General features: G+C 38.2%; 1 protein-coding gene across 1 annotated transcript in view; it reads right to left on the reverse strand.

Annotated features, from left to right (window-relative positions):
- grid1a (glutamate receptor, ionotropic, delta 1a) overlaps positions 1-21139 on the reverse strand; it is a 220790-nt gene that overhangs the window by 42011 nt on the left and 157640 nt on the right. Inside the window, exon 5 of the mRNA XM_035663666.1 lies at positions 1995-2048. Within this exon, the coding sequence (XP_035519559.1) occupies positions 1995-2048 (54 nt within the window). The remainder of the gene's footprint in view (positions 1-1994; positions 2049-21139) is intronic.

Consider the following 21139-nt stretch of genomic DNA (forward strand, 5'->3'; position numbering starts at 1 on the left):
AAAAAAAGACCCTATTTTTCAACAAACTCCTGTTCTCCTCATTGCTTGACTGTTTGGTCCCTGACACAGGGTAATGGAAACAAATTAGCTTTGTACATCCCTTTAAATCTCCTGCCCCTTTAGAGATAAGCAAGAATAGTGAATACATCATTTGCAGTTAGATACATGCCTGTATGCAATTTACACGGGGACTCTTGTGGATAAAATTATACAAATTTAAAAGGCTCTATGAGAAAAATAGGATCGAGTGAAAGGTGGACCAGGTGCTCACAGTTTTCACGTTGTTTTTTTCCGTACATAAGAAGAATCCTGGAGGCCAAAGTTGTGATAGTCGGAATGAGTAGTAACTGAATTTTCTTGTTAGCCTTTTAAACATGTGTGTTATTCTCATTTGAATGTGATTGTTAGTTTCATGGTCAGTTTATCTTGGGTGATGAAATGAAAGGCAGAGGAATAGAAAGAGAATGAGCAAGGATGAACAAAAAATATAAGAAATACCAGGGAACCAGGAAAAAACTCTTTAGAAAGAAAGCAAAAGAGTAAGAGGGGAGAGGAAAATGAAAATTGCATGTTGTGAGAAAGAAAGGCAGAGAGGAAATACAATGTGGATATACCGTATTTCATAGTTTACAACCAGGCACATCCTTTCCCTTTAAATGTGTACCAGGGAGAGATAACTACAGTAAGCCACATCACATCAACCATTATGAGAGTGCCATAGAAATTAACATGCCATTAGTTCATACTTTCCTGAGTCCGATGCAATTAAAGTTAATGTCTTGGTGAAGGTCTGTGGTAATTGAGTGAAAGGGTTACATGAGTTTGTGTGTGAATATGGCTTCAAATTAAGAATTGCAGTCCCGATCTCCTTTTTGGAGACAAGATATAAACAAAATAATATGACTTAAGCTGCCAGACACAGACAAAAAAGTTTTAAAGAACTCAAGGTCTCATTAGCCATAAATCAATGCCTGAGTGAAATGCACAGTGAACATGATTTAAAACATAAAAGGTAGTTATTGTTATAAAAGCTCATTATAGTCTGAAATTAGGTAATATGGGCTACCAGATAGCAGAAGGTTTTCAACATATTGAGCCTCATTAACTTTTGTAAATCAATGTTCAAGCTACTGAAATGTTGCACTATGAACTAAAGCATAAATGACACCTATTTCATATTTGGTATGTGCTGTGGCCAATATGTGTTTTCAACTTCTGTATCTTCTCTATGCTTTTGCTCCAGTATCTCAATATATCTGTGAATGTTGCACATAGCTATCTGGGCTTCATACATGCATTAATCATGCTCTATGGATTTTTATTATGGATCAATATGTGACATGTTTTAGCTGTTGAACAGAGGTTCAGATGAACTGAGCAGGTGGCATTTCAATAAAATACATGGACATTGACGTATGCGTGTGTGTTAGATGGAAAGCATCTATTAGCCACAGCAATGCTAATATGCCAGGTAAATCAACTGGGAACAACATTTTATCTAACGTCTTTCATCCACTGCTTTTAGTATCGGCCCAATCCCACACCCCCCCATCTTCAAATCACTTTGAATCAATGGAAATGCAGCACTGAGGCATTAAAGCTAAAGACAGAGTCCACTGTTCTGTATTCACAAAGTGCACCTGCATTTTGTGCTGTTACAGCCACTTTAGGAGACCATTTAGGTCAATGTCAGACACACACGTACGAGTACAGAGAGGAAAAGACACACTTAACATCAACAGTTAAAGGGAGGGCAATTATACAATATCAAATAAAGGCCCAGTCCCTCAAGCAGCCCAGGTATAATAAAAACAAATGATGTGCTGCTAATCTAAGTGAATATGAACTAGCACAGAGTGACAGTGCTATAGGTTTTCATGTATTTGTGTGAGCCTTGGCAGAATACAAGACTCTGTCTGTGTTGACAGAGAGAAACTGACACTAAGGTCTAAATTCACTCGGGTGCATATAAGTGTGTTTGTGTTTGGCCTCACCTCGTTGGCATAGACCCAGTGACTGTCCTTGGATGCCAGGTTGGTTTCCACAGCCTGCAGTGATAAAAAGAAAAAAAAAGAGGGAACAGACAAAGAGAGAAGGACATTTTAAGAACCTTGCGTGAAATTCTTTGTGATCTTACAATTGTCCAAGCCAGTCCCTCCTTGGGTATCTCTGGAGCTTAATTTGTAAATCAAGACCTCAATCAATCCTGGTCTGAGAAAAAAAACATCATGGGATGCATCAAAATCACACTGCCTGGAGCATATTGGACAAACCAGCGATTATAAATTATGCAATGAACAGACCTGCTGTATACAAGCTGAATATTTTTACTTTGGACGTGAGAAAGAAGCCTGAGTACAAATGCCCACTACTATGAGATTCACTTCATTAGCCATACGGATTTCACCTTACCTTATAAAATAGATTTTGAATGTGAAACCAGGATATAAATCTGTCTGTGGCACTAGAGGGTCAGATCTGAGAATAACTAAAGTACTAATGGCTTGAGAAAATAACAAATTAGGTGTTAAGGCTCAGATAGACTGACATATGTGCCAATGGCCAACAGTTTATCTATCACAGCTATCAAAATTTGTTACCATATCTAAATAAAATGTGGTCACGATTTTAGTATTTATTTTGGAACCATACCTATTTACTGTAAGGACAGGCTCTTTGGTGAATGCACAGCTTTTCTATATAGGCAACGAAATTTCTCCAGCAATACTTGTGAGCCTACTGGGTTTCGGCTACTGGCCTTCACCAATCTGAAGATGATGATGAAATGTTGATCTGACAATAAAGTTTTGACCTCTTTTTCTCTTCTCCAAGAATTCATACTCTGCTTCTACTGTTTGAATTTTAGTTTCTGTTTTTAGTCAGACATGAATACAGGGATGAACCTTGCGTAATATTCTCTCATTTCAACCCTGCCGCTCTGCACAGTGATCTTTGTCAGGCAATTGTACAGCAAAAAAATCCAGGAGATGCTTTTTCCAGGAGAAAATCAGGTTTCTCCACCCCAATTACAGAAACAGGGTTTATTGTGTGCATGATGTTTAAGAAATCAGGTCACGGCAGTAATCTGGTTACTGAAGTGCAGGAAAATGTACTGAATGACCTAAAACCTCTCAGCACAGGTGAAAATAACCCCCATTGAAATTATCGTAAACGGTCCATCTCATTATGGACTTCCTCCACCTGTCATGAGAGTGCACACATTTGACATCTGTCATGCTTAATGTCTCAATGCATGCTCTCTCCTGCAAATTGCTATCATTAGTGTCTAAATAAATCTGTTTCACACAAACCAATGAAGACTGATGTCTCAACATATAACAGACGGAACCCTGCTGCATTTTTACTCAACAACACCATGCTCATCAATAATAGCCGGCGCAGAGCACAGCACCAAAAGCTGCCAATCGATCTTCTAACCTTGGAAGAGTCATGATTTGATTTTAATGCTCCTCTCATTCCAGATTGAGCTCATCAAACTGCAAGACGACCATACCAATGCAAGAGCAATATTTACCTCCATGGTTGAAATGCCACGTCTCATGCTTAAAATTAAAGAGTGGGGCCATATGCCTTCAAAAATTGCCCTGAAATTCAGATGGATAGGCCAACACTATCAATGGATGCTATATAACACCAGACAGATGCTAGACTAGACCTGTTGAAGATTTATGTAGTAAAAGTCACAGGGACTATCCTTCAGTCCTCACCAAAGAAAGTTGATCAGCTCTTCTAATGTGTCTAAATGTGTGCTTTTGTGTTTGACAACAAGAATTCTGAGCAATATTTATTGTAAATCATATTCAGCTCTTAATTTGAATTAGAGATCAGTGTACAAATTCGATCAATATCTTTATAGCACAGGAAAAGTACCACATTTCAAACTTGTCCATAAAGAGACTCATAGTTGATGCACAGTGTGCTCTTCCATTCCAGCTATCAGAATACACATGGTCCATTAGATCCACATTGTCCACGATGCACACCTAACTACATGGGCCTAAAATGAAAAATAATGATCATGTGTACTTCTATCAAGGGTTGGATCTATTTATATACAATGTTGGTCCTGTAGTTAATATTGTTAATATGGGCATTTATTGTACTGCAAGTGACATTTAAAATATTATAAAAGTAGAGATAAAGGTAATATTTCACTAATGTGTTACACAACCCTGGGCCTGTGCATGCGTGTGCTTACTTGTGTGCAAGGTGTGGAAAAAAGCAAGGATTTGGAGAAAAATGAAGGCTACAGTGCTCAGAGTTGTAGGGACCACTTAAGGCAAAATGAGAGTAAAAAGAAAAAGCAGAAGCACATACAGTTAGTTTCTTTTTAAATGTATCAAATGTAAACATTATTTTATTACTCTATTCACTATTTCAGTGGAAGTGGCCATGATAAAATATCATCTTTTTGTAAATGGGGTAAAGCAGATTTTTCACATGGATAATTTACATCCCTGAATAACACAATATTACTGTTTGCTTTGACAAGGGAAATAACTTGACACATTATTTTATCAGTCAAATACTGCATGTGAAACTATGACCTCACAGACACAACGATTCACAGTGAACCTTTAGGTTAAAAGCAAAAGACCATTAAGGGGTTCCTGTAATCTGTATGAATGGAAAATATCAGCTAAATCCTTTCATGTGTGAGTAAGCCATTAATTCAAATTATGATAATGTCTCTCCAGTCCTAAATAAAACCTGACAATGAGAACTATTGTCTGCCTTGAAGAATAACCTTGACATTCAAGAGAGACGACAGCTCCTTGAGCTACATTCATTGTTCCAGATAAAATCTGTCAGATGCCATGATGGTAAAAACAAAGTCAAGTACTGTAGTGTGGGTTAGTTAATGTGCACCAGCTGGGATGCAATGTTTTGTTGAAGCTCTGGGCACAACAGAACTCACCACTTGAGAGGTTCAGCCCCAGTTCACAGCACAACATAACAGTGACAACTTTAGACACTCTAGAAATAAAGCCTTATTAAGATAAATTATGTTTGTGAGCTGCTGCTTAACCTCGCTGCTGTATGAATGTAACACACTGTGCATAATACTGAAATGTTTGAGAGCTGCTCTAACAAACTGAAGACTGCTGAATTTATAGGTGATCAGTGCGAGGTCAATCTCTGGCCACCGTTTTCATTTTCTCCAACATCAGTCTAAGAAAGTAAAACGTAAGAACAACTACTGCTTTGAATTTCAAAGGAATAAATATATAGTCAAGTTAACAGAACAATTAATTAATATAATAAATTAACATTCAAAGCTTGTTTTGTTTCACCTCTAATTATGAATTCGCCATAGTTCAAAATGTGAAATAAGATTTAAAATGAACAAAGCCTGGATGCTGTGATCTCAGAGATATCACAAAACATACCGTGCTTACAGTTCTTTAGGGAGTTGCTAATCAGGATTTAAAATTTGCTTCTCTTAAATACAAAAGCCCCTTGTGTCTCTGTACAATTCCCACATTATTTTGCCTAATCAGCCCTTTTCTAATCGCCCATAGTCCTATTTCAGTTGAACTAAGCCAGGGTTTTCCCCTTTGCTTAACATTTATCACACCAAAGCCTAAAAATCCATTTGAGACCTTAAATGTTATCAACATCCAGACAGAGTAATTTTTGGCTTTATGTGTATTCTTTCTTTCCATTCACTTCAGGAGATGATGTAACAGTGAAACTCTGGAGAGCAATGTGGTTTTGGAGAAGGATGCATAGACGAGAGCCTGGAGTGACATCTGAGGAATATTCTATACTGTTCATACAGCCAAAGCCTGGCGACAGTAAGATCTCCAATCAGAGAGGCAAAGTACCCCAGGCATGTTCTTATACAGTAGCAATGCCACAAAGACAGCCAGAGATTGCCAACTCCAATTTAAAACCGTGACAGCTGAAAAGGGATTGAAAGGAATTGTAGTTAGAAGGATGTGAAAATAGGTGGGGGGAGGTTTAGGCAAGCCTCAGACGACTGAAGATAAATCTCCAGAATTTGAAAAGATGAGCATGCTCAGTGTAGACTTATTCAATACAATTATTTGCTACCATACAAAACATGTTTTAAATGTTTGAAAGCAAAGCCATTGTGCATTGTATACTCAGTTGCCAGTCTATTAGGTACACCAAGCAAAAGCTAATACAGTACTCTAATCCAAGAGGCCTGCAATAAATCCCAATTTCATCGAGGTTATAATGTAAATGTTATTTTGTCCATCCCATCAATGAGGTTAGGTTAAACAACAAATACAGCTCTTTGGGGATGCCCCAATCCGATCACAGAGATTCATATTGGAGCCGATTAAGGCATTTTTTAACTGTTATGTATTGGCTATGTTGACCCAATCTGATACGTTATACCTCAGTTGTCACAGAGATGCTTTTTCCTCACGTAGCTTTCATACACAGCAACGCAACAAGTGCAGCCGTCATCAGTTCTCCAACTCCGCTTTGTTGCTCCTCCACCACGGGAGGGGAATGAAAACCACAGGTGGAGAGAGACGACACAAACACACCCACCACACCACTGCAAGTGCAACAAAAGCCCCGAGAGTAAAAAAACCCATAAGAGTAATTCACTAATGTAATCCATGTAAAAGATGAACAGACGAGTAAAATAAACACTCAACAGAAAACAGTTCATTCAGGTAACTCTGCACTGAAACACACTGGGGAGAGGAACTCCCCCTACACAGTGATGAGGCCAAAACTATTACAGAGAGGGTTTGTTATTTTATACTTTCATAATTTGTAAAAAAAATAATAAACATAAACAATGCAGGCAATTACTGTTCTTGCATGGCAGAGCTATTCAGTTGTCAACATACACATTGGATTGATTTTAATAACTTTGATGTACTTGTAACTGTGTTATCTAGGAAAAGTATTGGATCAGGACTCGGTATCGGCAGATACTCAATAATAAATGAGTCAGATCAGGGCTAACAACAGACAGAAAAGAGACATCCCTACATCTCTTTGTATCCATGTATTAGTAATAAACCCTTGATTAATCAACCAGTGAATAAAACTGCAGTGAAATCACAAGTTGGGCCAAATTGTACTTGAATTGCTAAATAAAATTATTCTGTGATAATAACAAGTTACAATAGCTGCGCATTATAACATCTACTATATGTATTACAGCTGTGACATTGTCACTTGAGCTGCACTGATACTTGCAAATTTAATCTGGTAAAAAAAATAAAAGAAAATGATAAAATGCTTTGTTCATGGAAACACACTGCCATATATAAATGTTGTTGTGTAATGATCACAATGTTCTCATTTGCTGCAGATATTGCAAGTGAAGCAAATCCCCACCCTGCAGCTTACAGTTTAGATAATGATCTAAATTCAATGTGTCTTCAAAACAAGTCCATGTGGAAAGAATAAGAACCCTTCCTCCCAGCTGGAAAAATAAACACATTTATTTGTTCACTCAGTAGTTGTGCTGTTCACTGAATTATACTTACAACTAATTTGGTTGTACAAAATGGCACATTTGATGCTTAAAGTATAGATTACCTTAAAATCCACGAAGATTTGCTAGATTTACTCATTAGAAATGCATTTTTAGTTTCATTCAATCAATCTCAATGTATATATCTGAATCTCTGTATGTATCAGTCTGCCTATCTACCTACCCATCTATCTGAGTCTACTCATCTACAGTATCTGAATCTACAAGGGCAGTAAAGATTAATCAATCTCACCTATCACATACCTGCTCCAGGACATCCACAACGTTCTCACATTAAAACTAATTATCAACACTATCATTTACAGTGATTAATGAATTGTTACATTGCATTTGCAGTTTTAAAAAAATTTGTAACCAAAAATATGCAAGTGACACATTAAGCATCGCTACTCAGTAATTACCAGGAGGAGCAGAGGAAAGAGTTAGCAGTAATACTAATTCTAAATGGCCATAACTCAGCCAAGTTCCCAAAACCAAGTGCTGTTTTATTTACGCAGACATGCACCCAAACAACATTACTGAAAATACATATAAGTTGAGAAGGATGAGACTGATGTATACAATCTTCAGTCAGCAACATATGTGAGCTGAAACTAAAAAAGTGGGTAAAAAGTTATCCAGTGTCACTGCCCGTGTTTACTATTATTTGTGTGTCAGAAAACAGAATTTTCCAGGCCATTTCCGATTCAGCATATTAAATAACAATTGAGGAAATAAGTGATTTATTTTGGTCTAACATGTAATAAAAAGAATAACAAAAGAAAAACAAAACTGTTGTGGATGAATTGAACTTGTCCAATTACAGTGTATTGTATTATTACAATTCATGACAACAGATTTTGTTCCTATTCATGAAAATGCATCATTGTTTTAGATTCAGTCAGGCCCGGGTGCAAAGCCACCAAAGGCTTCTGTTGGTTTGAAGCGTGTGCCTTTCAGAGTTTTGGTATTTGGCCATAATTTGACGATGGTGGACAATGAAAAGGTTTGGGTAGCTATAACACCTTCCGTGTTCTTTTGTTCTGAGGATCTCACAAAAGCCAGTAAAGAGTAATGAGGTCTGTCATAAAAGATTCACGATAGTCCCTCTGAACCCAGCCTTGCCACTGTTGCTGTGGAAACACACCTTCAGACCACTTAATCTGCTCCGTTGACACAGAATTGAAGACAAAGGTGCCAACTACCCTCAGTACCCCTTTAGACGTGTGTACAGACACACACGGGCATATCTTGTACACAAGCACACGTGTAAATATGCCCATTTAAACCATACATGTATGGGTTAATTTGGAGTCTGGATTCATTACCATCACCTCATGATTGAAGCTCAAAAGATACAGCAACTAATGAAACAAAAAGAAAAGCCAGACTGGGTAGTGAACTGCAATCTTTAGTGATAATCCAGCACCTGAACAGATCGCTTCTGACCTTCCACTGTCAGTATACAAGACCAGGTGGCCCTCCTAAGTAGATGGCACACGTGTGTCACATTAAAACAAATCATGAATCCCATCTGCCAGGGTACTAAGGCTGCTACCTTCTCTCTGCATGCAAGCTTCCCTCAGGCTTACTCTATTGCCATGAGTGGAATAGCTAATGCCCCCACAAGGAGACTCACCAGTAGGCACATTAGCCTGACGCTAAAATTAGAGGAACCTTAGCACTGTGCCATGGCTGCAATACAACGTTTCTTGTTAGGAAGAGAAAGATACATTTTGTTACTTTGTTTGCAATAACTTGAACATAAATTCAGAAAAGTAGCTGTTCAAAAAGATTGGTTAAAACACTTTTTTAAAAATAAAAAACGTTGTTTCAGTACCAGATGAAGTATTCAGCTGTAATATTGTTGGCATATTCAGTAAAAGTATGTGGTGTCTATTCTTTACCTGTCTCTGTGACATATTCCTTCTATTGACTGTTGCGCATATTGTGAGCTGGGATGTTGTGAGGGGTTTTTTGAGAGTCACTAACAGGATTAAAACTAGGTGTGACATTTTATGAATACCGTAGCAGGCTGAAGAGCCTCCTGAGTGCAGCCATTCAGTCAGGCTGTAAGAACCTTCAGGGGGAGGGTTTATAACAGTTGCTATTTTTCAAACAGTGCGTGGACATGGCCTCAGCATGGAGGTAACCCAACACACCAACAAGTACTTTAGAAAGACCTGAGAGGGGGTGTAAATAAATGAACAGCTCCAGTCACATCACTGCATTGCTATTTAAAGTTATTTCTCTTCAACTATAAAATATTTATATTATTCAAAGTTTACCTTTTTGTTCTCTTTGCATAATGCAGCTAAAATTCTTCATCCTTTTTGAGACAAAAAAAACCATTAAGTCATTCTGTTTACTACAAAAAAATTAAATCATAATGAATTAGTCTGGCTTAAATGTAAACACTATTACTGCCAGACTACCTAACACAGACAAGTTGATTGATTAGGGTTTAGTTCATAGCTACACAATGTTGTACGCATTAATCTCAAGCCCTGAAATTTTTTTGGCCAGTTTGCCACAAATACTGTGACTATGCCATTTGATGGTCCGGATAACAATCAATATATATTTAAAAGTACAACAATAAAGAAATTCAACAAGTGTGGCATTGTGAACAAGTGTTGTACAGAGCGAGTTTATAGGAAAATTCTAACTTAGCATTTTAACAAGCCACCAAAGCACACTTCTTAAACAATACATCCTAGCGGAAGACAAATTACTTTGCGTTCCTGCAGGGTGCCCTTGGGGAAGCTCTTAACATAACCAAACCCCTGCACCTGGGGGAAATTTATGTTGTGGATCTTTGATGACATTTGCAATTGAATTTTTATTGCACAGCTGATGGATGTAATAAACCAAGATAATTAACACAGAAGAAACTGATTACCTCACCAAAAGTTATTTTGTTCATCTGGGACTACAGTTACAACACAAGCATACGTATATATATTTATAGTCAATGTACTGTAAAAGGCAACACACTGTAAGACACAAGCTTATTTACATAACACAAACAAAGGTAGCATTGTGCATTAAGAATGATATTTTAACAGGAGAAGGAAATATTACACACAAGAACTGCACACTGCTTGAAGATTGTATTTTTTGAAACATGCAAATGTGACTGAGATCTTTCCCGACATCTTTAAGACCAGTTTTTGGTTTTGGTTTTTTAACATTTACACAGGACTGAAGGAACTCTTTGATGCTCTTTGGTCTTTTGGTGTTTGGTGTGAATGATCAAGGCTAGAGAGTGAGATCTCTCTAGTTGACAAACACTGGCAGATAATGCAGAACAAGAACAGTAAGCTGCAATACTCAAATAAAAGTTGACAAGCAAAATCGTATACGTAAAAATTTTAATCTGTAATTCTTGGAACTGGATCCAAGCAGAGCAAGAGATAAACTAAAGAATGCTATTCCAGTGTAAGTTAATAATGAATGCCGCCGTTATCTAACATTAGTGGAGTAATTTCAGGTGAGTGAAATACAGCAATTGTTTTCCATAAATGTACTTCATACAATTCAGAGGCCATTAGCTTCGAATAATGAATCGCAGAACTTTCCTTTAACACTGAACTTAACACCCGAAAAAAACATCTTAAGAGAGAGGTAAGTGATTTTTATTTGGAGGCATATTAATAATTAATCTGTCCCTTTAGTCAGTGTTGCATTCAGGGCAGGTCAGGTAGCTACTTACAAAATGGGCACAAACAGAAATCTCTCAGTTCTTTTATTCAAACTTCTTGTAACAGTTTTGTGTAGAGCGTCTTGAGTAAACAGAAGCGAGTGACACTTTCATCTGTTTTGTTTTACTTAAAAGCTGATTGCTCCATTTTGTACAGCCAGAAATAAACCGCTTTGATTACATGCTATGGCAGTTACACAAAGGTCCTATAGTTTTACAGTATAGTTATATATCCCTTCTCACTAAAGACCACTAGAACTACAATGCAGTGTCCTTACATGACACTGACGGCTCCAAAGGCCTCTCAGTCTTTTCATGTGGCGCGGACTTGTTTCTCACATTGCCTATAAGGAGGTATCAAGTAAAGAACAACCAGACACATTCACGGAAGAGTAAAGCCACACACTGCTGTAATCTCTGCTCGAGGGCACACAATCACACTCTCATACTGCCGAAACTGCCTCAAAGTCACTACTCACAGGAGACTTTTAGGGAAGGAGAGTGAAAACAAAGGTGAGGTGAGAAAAAAAACAAAAAACAAGTTTTGACAGCTTAGTCTGGATGTGGTGTCAGGCAAGATTCTGCGGCACATCATCTACACCGTTTAATTCTCTTTCTCTACTTTTTCTCCTTTTAGTTCAGATATTTTTAAATGATTGGTATTAATATGTCCACTTAATTGCAGTTGTCTGCCCCAGGGAAGTGGAGTACTGCAATTTCTTCCAAAGTACAGAGAGAAAATGCTTCTGAAAACAACTTTTCAAGAGACCATATGGTTTGCAACTTGCAAAGATATACAAAATAGTAAAAGGATTAGTAATATTTTCAAAATAATCAACTTTTAAAGTCACAAGCTACAAGCTTCTGTTGGTGCAAAAAGGTTTTTATTGTCATCTCACATTTTTTTACACTGCCACTGAAATTAAGTTAACTCTAGAAAATTCAGCCTCTTTTTATAGCTTGATTTAAACCTTTAACTTATGGCTGGAGCATAGTTGTAATTGTTTTGTCATTTAAAACAAATATTGTTACATCAAAACTAAGATAGAATATTGTTTTTGGTTCATTTTATGATTTTACCAGGTTTAATTCCAGTTTGCATTGCTAAAGAGAAAATCATGTATAGTATATGTATATGAAAATGAGGGTATATATATATGAAAGGTACTGATAACATGTTATTATTACCCACTGTTAAAAATACCCTTGATAGACAGCCTTAAATACAGACTGAAAATTACAGGGGTTTGAACTCTAAGTGGAGATATTGTCTAACTCTGGATGGTTGTCTTGATCATTATGATAGTTATGGTTATCTTTAGTACATACTTCAGTTTTATATAAATTTCAGGCCTACATTCAGTGATGTTGTTTCAGTACTGTCAGTCCCCAGGACCCACAGGTTGGTCTAGGGCAGCACAATATGGTTAAAAACATCATATTGCGATTATTTTTAAAGATATTGCAATTGCGGTTTAGGATTATGTGAGAATGATCATTTTTGCATCAGAATTCAAATTTTCACTATACAAAAACATGAAAATCATGAATGATGTGAAACTTTTGGGGTCTGTAGCAAACAAACATGCTTTCTTAAATCTAGAGAACAAGATTTGTAGATCAGGGCACGTCTGCAGCTCTACAGTACTTCATTATAATGCTGCTTTGTCACACATTTTACCTTTATTAAAAAAATTACAGCTCTTGCTCTCTGCAATTTGCATGATGCACTTATTACAATATTTCGAATGATTGTGCAGCCCTAAGTGGGCAACAAATTGTAGTGTTAAACTTGTGTTTGATGTTACATGGTAATAATTATGTTTATGTTTAATGTAGGTTGAAAATGAATTACAATATTATAGAACATTTGGACCTGAACAAACAAATAGTTAAAGGAGTCATATTTTAAAAGTCTTCCCACCTTTTATTTGATCAACTACAAACAAAGTAATGTACATTCATTGTTTAAATGGCATATTTCTGCTTTTTGGCCTAGGTGAGATTGTTTTGAGTACTTATCCGGTTGTAAATGAAACTGAAAGTGAAAAGGTCCACATCTTTCCTTGTTAAACATCCTCACTCTACCACCTACCACCACACCGTACTCTGTTCTCAAATTTAAGTTGTTTTTGCTTACAAGCCAATGTAAACATGACAAAATATCAGTTACTTTTCAAAATCCACGTGAAACACTCTTCACATCAGCATAAATTAGATCCACCACACAGCACTTATTCAAAAAGAAAATATGTCTCTGTTAAAGCTGGTTGGCCTCCCATTACTTCCTTCTTCCAAAACAGTGGTGAAGAATGCCAGGAGCAAATGCCAGGAGTTGAGTTTTCATTAAAACAAATTATGACTGGTGTGTTAATTGCATGCCAAGTTAATGGGAGTACACAATGCCAGTGTGGTACCATATGGTACCATATGACCTATTGCTGACAGCCAATGTAGTATTTAAAAGGCTATTTTTTAAATGGAGAACAATAAGGGAAAAAAACAGTATCACCAATCTGTCTCTGGCCTAGCTCAGCTAAAAACACAAAAACACAGAATCTGTCAGCATGTTAACGTGGTGTTCACTACTGAGCCTGTTTGTAACCAGTATCGACACCTGTGTCTCTGCTCCGTTCCGTCCCCGCCCTTAGTGAAACACACAAAGAGCTGAGCAAAGAGACAGAGAAAACAGTACACACTCTCACACTGAACAGAACTTAAACAAATGCAAATACATTAGGTTAATAATCTAAACAAAATTATTAATTAATATTAATTATAAACAATCAGTAAAAATCTTTCCCCAGGATGCATCGATAGTGACTTTACTGTGTCCTTTTGGAACTGAATGCGTCAAAGATGCAGGGCGTATACCTAGCAAAATCACTGTACTTGCGATTTTTTGCACTAAGCATTAATGCTTCGGGTTTTACATATTTCAGTTGGAATGCATTTTTGTTGCAGTCATAGTATATAAGATCAGAGTAATGAGCTTGTTCGCCCCTTCTGCTTTAACCCCCTGTAGCAGACGGGAAAATCTGCATAGGGAAAAACACACTGCCATCACAGCACAATGGTGCATCATTTGAAATCTGTAGCACATTAACAGAACCACACAGCATATAATGAAAATAATAGTAGTAATCACGGACGAAATTTGGTGGGGGGGGCACAGGGGACTGCACTTTTTCAAAAGTCCGTTTTGGTCCCCTGCAGTTTACCGTCCAAAAACCACCATGTAACGCTATATAAACAGAGCCGATCAAGCACTAGGCCAAGCGGAAACGCCGCTCAAAGCTGGAGTGTTTCCCCTTAGTTTTAGACCCGCCCACAAGCCCTCGATTGGCTCTGCCGGAATTCCACTTGTGATGAATTGGCCGTCGCCCGCTGTCCAACTCCATCTTCTTGCACACCTCTGCTATTGCCCGAAGTCTCATAATCTGCCACTGTAATTCGGGCGTTTGTTCTTGCCTGGTTCCCGTCACCTAGAAGGATTGTACATATCCAGAGGGTTCATTGTACATTCAACGTTGATATCTGGTGTCCAATCGTGCGTGCGTGCGTGCGTACGTGTGTGTGAATGTGGTTCTTGGTAATAGGCGCCAGGCCCAGGATGTTCTACCAAAAGAAGGTGGACATTAAGAGACTGCTCTTTAGAGTCAAGTGTAAGTTCACTTAAAAAATGCGTTACAACCATCCCTGCAACACGCCTTCCACTGGCTTTCCCAAGTAAAGCAGCATATCCACATTCAAGATCCTCCTCATCAGTTGGGTGATGAATGTTTTGCTACATGGCTTTTACAACTCAGCAAGACCAAAAACGGACACGGAGCGTAAACTCTAAAAGCAGTCAATAGAAACACTAGAAGCAACTACTCATCGAAAGACACCAGTCCGACACTGAAAGAGTTTTAGTTCAAAAATACTTGTGTCCCCCACCCCAACCTCCTGAAAATCAAAATTCGCCTTGGTAGTCAATAATAATGATAAGCAATTCCCTTGCTAACCCAGGAGCCATGTAGTTTCTTATCCAGTAAACCCATCACTCGTCTGTGGGTCACACACATTATTAATTCCTCCACGAAATGACGGTCCACTGTCGACAGACAAACACAGCAGAAGACGTGCTAACCCGATCGCGCGCTGCGCCAAGAGAACAAGAGGACCTTGGGCATGATGCAACAGTGAGGTGAGACTTCAGAACAATGACTGCCCTTTGGAGTCCAGGTGCTTGAAAATAAGACAGGTTGGCCACCTGTCGTACGCATACGCACCTTGACTGCACACTGCTGTGTGAAATCACAGTGCTCGGGCCTGCTCCTACATGCCAAGGGTTAACAAATGTGTTGTCGCCATTTTAAGACACAGCCTCCTCCAACATCCATCTTTTTGTGGTACCCATTAAGCATTGCCCGCCTGCTGCGTGGTATGTGACCTCTAAGGCTGCACTGTTGCAGCTCCTTGTTGATACGTTAGATGGGTGTGAGTAAGATACCTAAAAAATAACATTGAATCTCAACCTACGCTAAGTAAATATACGTAACAAACAGATGCTCAATCCTTGAGTAAATATAGTCATATACAGTCACAATATACATCGCCCTGACCTTAGACAGCCCTATGTGTTTCAAAGGTCCCTGCAGATCCTCAAATAAAGGGCTTTTGCGATGTACCGGCCGCGCTCACGGCTCAAACAGAGGGGGGAAGAGCTTTTGCTGTTGCTGCTCCCACCTCTGTGGACCAGCTCCCCGCCTGGATATTTAATCTGCCCCTCCACTTTCTGCCCTTACAATCCAAGGCTAAAACTCCACTTTTACTCCAGGGGCTGGCCTTCCCCTGGTCCCACGTAACCCTGTACTCCTGCTCATGCCTAATGTACATTTCGGTGTGTGTGCCCCAATATGTGAAGGTTTTTTCTTATTTCATGTTTTATTAGAATTATTGACTATTGGTCCCAATTGTCTTTTTCTGTTTTATTTGTCTTTTTTATTAATTTACCAATGGTGTTTTCTGTATTATTTGCCTTTTTTAGTCATCCACTGTACCAGCACTTTGGTCAGTTTGTATACTGTTTAAATGTCCCTTTATACAATAAATTTACTTACTTACTTTACTTACTAAAAGGTTGGTTGAAACATTTAGGCATGTGACAGTCTTTTTAAATGTGTGAGCTCCCACAGTTTCTAATATTCAAGGGAATAAACAGGGATATTTGAAAATGAAAAGCCAGGAGAACACAGGCTGGGACTAAAAAGAAAAAAAAGATACAGGCCATAACAAATGACAAAAAGGTACATCAGGTACATGGTGTTAATGCTTTTATTTCTCGTAAAAAACACCACTGAATATAGCTCCTTTATAAATCACTGCAATGTGCCTGATGGGTCTGTGCTGATGCTGTTTCTCTCTTCTGAGAAATTGGCTTACAGGTAGTAGACAGGCTGTATGCACCAAACTCCTCCTGATTAGGTGTAAGTAAGCAAGATAAGTGGGCAGGCAAATAAAAAAGAAAGAGATAAAAAAAGGGAGCATAGAGGTCAATGTGGGAGGTAAGCTGGGCCAAAGATGAACTAGAATCTCATTGTAATTATTCTAGCACAGGGTGTGACATGTCTTCTCAGAACACCATGGGAAAGAAGAGGTGTTATGGAGAGTGGGAGTGTGAAAGTTTAGGTTTTGACATAATGCTAATTCCAAACAGCTCTGCCAGCCAGGGAGTCTGCAGAGAAAAAGAGTGGTGGAGGAGGCGGCAATCACACTTTGCTAACTACATCTACTAATAATATTGAGAGATACTGTTATGAAATGTTTTTGGTACTGTTTGCTTAGTCAGCATTGTGTTTATAACAATGGGCTGAGGAGAACATGTGTATTAGCTTGTATGATACTTGTTCAGGGCCGTAAAGTACTTTTATGGAGGCTTTATGGACAATAATTCCTAGTAAACAACCAACCCTCTGAGGCAATTAGAGCAAAGTCTGATTGGGCTGCAGTTGTACAGACAATAAATTAGTCAAATATGTAGTAAATAAAGCATTTGTGCTTGCTTTTTTGGATTCCCCCAAGACCACGTGGTTGTATCAGATATATAAAGAGTTTTTCTCTGAGCAGTGGTTTATGCCTTGCTTGGAAGGAATCTAATTTGCCAGCATGCTCTAGCAGTGGCCTCAAGTAATGGTTTTGCTGCTTTATAGCTGGCAAGCTTTTCAATACACCTGAGGAGCACTTTAATTTAATCTATCTCATCAAGATCAATAAATGTGTCTGAACTGTGATTCTTTGGGACATACTGCCCGTTAATAGGCCACAATGATTTTAGAGTGACCGTTTCCTACAACCTCATATACACAGTTTGGTGCTCTGCTATACTGGAAATCAACTGTAATCAAGCTGGAGAGCCACAGCACTGCCAGAATGTGCAAAATCAAAGCTCTTATGTACATTAACAGCAGCCTAAAAGGACATAATACAGTATGAAAATACATTTTTCTCCCACACAGCTCTTTCCGTACAGTATGTGGAAAAAGAAAGATGCGAGAGGGTGGGAGGAGAGGGGTTCCCAAAGCTGAGGAGAAGGCGGAGTTGTGGAAGAGGATAGAAGGTGCATGATCAAAGCCTATATTTTGAAATCACTTACTTCTCCATTAGTTTGATTAATGGGGCCAGCCTCACAGTCAGACAGAGGCAAGGGGCTTGAAAAATGATGCAATTACTGCTTTTTGAATAGAGGGCTGAAAAGGCCTGCTTGAAAGGAGGATCTGGAGGAGATTCTACAGGGCATCCTGGACAGTAGACTACCTCCTCTTCATCCATCTATCCCCCCTGCCACATACCCTGAAGCCCCACAGCACTACTATAACCCTTCCCCTCTGAGGCGTCTCTCATCAGGCTTGGCATGCTTCACTGGTACTCTCTAAGCTGAGGGAGCATAGTATAAATTGTGATTAATATGTATCTGCAGCATCTTTCAGTGTTTGTGTCGCACTTTGTTTAATACTCAAATGATTCTCCACTCCATTCCTTCAATGGATTCTTTGTTCACTTAATAGTTTGTTTTGTATTTCTGCACATTTATAGTAATATTCATCTTACTGTACAAAGATAATATAAAATATATTAAGAATATTATGTAAAGCTTTTGAGAAATCAGCTGTAATAGAAAAGTCTCAAGTGCCACTTATGAAGATGTTTCAATTAAATATTATGACAGTATTCTCCAAAGGCTTTAAAATCAGGTCCACTTTAATTGGAAATAATTAAACATAATGCATACAACAAAGGAAGTCACCATATCCTCTTTTCATACCCTATCTATGTGCGTTATAAAGAACAACAGGAGACTGTTAAAATTATGTGGGTGTTTGAGCCAGTGTGGGTTGTAAATTAAATAAATGGGACAAACCTGATCAGTGAAATAAATTGTTAGGAGAATATAGGTAATTACGTGGAGAACAAATTACTCTGACAGACTTTTTATCTGGACATGAACCTAGATGAGCTTCACAGGGGATATCACTGAGACAGTAATACCCACATTGTATAAGTCTAGCTCCTTGTTTGAGCCGCTGTGTGTGGGAGGCAGTCAACGGGAGACTGACTACGTAAGAAATTGGTCAGTTAGATTCAAGTTAGTTAATTAGCTCAACCATTGCACCAACGAGAATGAGAGGAAGAAATTAAAGAATAGAATGAAGGAAGACAAAGAAAGAGGGGCATTTGAGGCAGAATTCATACTTGTCAAACTCTTCAGTGCATTGGAGTTTTCAGCTGAGTGCAGCAGGTACATGGCAACTCTTCTGGAAAGTAGAAAGGTCAGGAAAACCTTTACTTTTATTCTGCAGTTCTTAAATGCCACCTAGCCTGTGCAACTTTGGATAATAACTACTTTTCACCCATTCTCTCTTGTATCTATGATTACATTTTGTGCTCTGTTGGGTTGTCCTGATTATTACAACAATGACACAGCAAATGTCTATTTTCCTGCAAGTCTGGGAGACCTCTGACCTCTTCAGTTTCTTTATCTGCTTGGGGTAAAATCCCAGCCACATCGGCCATGGTTGCATGTAGCACCACAAAGACCTGTGATGTTATGCCAGTTTTGAAACATGGGGATACAGAAAAAAAGTGAAAGCGCTGTTGGGATCCCTCTTCGGAGGAAAGTGAACAGTTTAGACGGGCAAAAGGATAGAAGCAAACGCAACAAAAAAGTGGATTCACAGCTTCATGTAATACATTTCTAACATGATCCAAATTTTAATTTGACGGAAGACTTGTTGGCATGATAATATTGTAAATATTTCAGCACTAAATTACGCTTAAATTGAATACAAGATCTTGCGTAAGTGTTGGCACAATGAATCAAGCAACATTCTTGGCAGAGTGTGAAATCCGAGTTCAAAATATGTCCGCTGTGCTCATTTACACATTAGCATTTACAGTGATTCCCTCCAGAGTGCCCTCTGGGTTTGGGTTTTTACATCAAAATCAGTTAAGGATTTCATTCAATGCTCCCAATGCAAAGTAAATCTGCTAATGAAATTGCAGAAGCACTCACAGCCCTAGGAAACTCCCACAGGCTTGTGGGAATAACTCCACTCAGAACAGCAGGTTTCTGTACTGAGATGTTGATGTCCTGTTGCAAAAATAAAAGGTTCATTGAATGATCGGGACTGAATCCATAATGATTATAGATGTGGGGATTTATGTTACTTCGTAAGCTATTAATGTGTAATTGTCAGTCAAATGACATATTATTGCAAACTTCTGAGTTTGAATGTTGTTTTATTTAGGCCTAAATAGGAATAGTTTCTTGTTTACTTGTGAATTTCTTCATAACCAACAAACCTGAGGCAGACAAACAAATCAGAAACAGCTGCAAGATCAAGCTGTTCCTACATAAAATAATTTATGCTACTGATATATTTTTAGGAAATTTCACTTCTATAAACTGCACACTGACACTGAAAACAGGTTATAGTTCCTCACTGAATAACCTACCTGCAAATTGTCACATACAGTAGTTATGCATAAATGAGATACAGTATATGGCCATATCTTTCAAATGTGGGTGTTAACACAGACCTGCAAATGAGACATCAAAGGAACATATGAATATGCATGCGCACATGTTGAACACTGACTCATACATATTTGTGTAAGAGCAAAATGAGGAAAGGAAAAAGTAAGCACGTAAAACAGGTAAAAAAGGGGGTAATAGGACTCCTGAACTGAAGTTTATATTTATATTCTTTCCACGGGGGCTGTACTTTAATTGAACATTTTCTCCTGAGCTTTTGGACTGTGATAGGCTGTGTGCTGGGTACCAATACAGTACTTGTTTTCCAAGTGGTTGGCTTTGCAATTACCCTTATAACTCTTACTGTATTTTGAGTCTGCCACTTGGGAATTGGGCAATAATCCTGAGCCCACAGCAACAATTTCACAGAGACAGAACGTTCCAACAATATTGTAGGGTTTTGGTATAATTGCATCTCATATTATGCTGCAGGGAGACAAATATACAGAGTGATAAATCCATTAACATATACAGACAAAGTAACTGTTTTTGACTAATCCAATTTAACAAGAATATGAACTACACAAGTGTTTTGCAAAACCTTTGAAATGGCTTTAGAATGTCTCTAAAACACAAAAAAATATCATTATTAGACATATAGGAGTGCACTTAAGTTCTAACCAGCCTTTGTGCTCTAATCCTACGGTTACTGACTTACTGAGACCAAAAGAGAACAAAAGGCTCTGAGAGAACAACTCTGCTATTTAAAGGGATTCTGACACTCATGTACAACTCTAGAGGTCACCAGATAAATGAGATAGACTTCACTGGGTGCCTTTTACGAGATTAACCATTTTCCCTCCTGAAGAAATAAAAATTACCCAAGAGGTTTACTGTTTCAATAATGCTAAGCATGACTTATAATCGC

Source organism: Morone saxatilis, unplaced genomic scaffold (assembly GCF_004916995.1).
Source record: "Morone saxatilis isolate NCDOM2014 unplaced genomic scaffold, NCSU_SB_2.0 Contig19, whole genome shotgun sequence".
In the NCBI taxonomy this organism is placed as follows: domain Eukaryota; kingdom Metazoa; phylum Chordata; class Actinopteri; family Moronidae; genus Morone; species Morone saxatilis.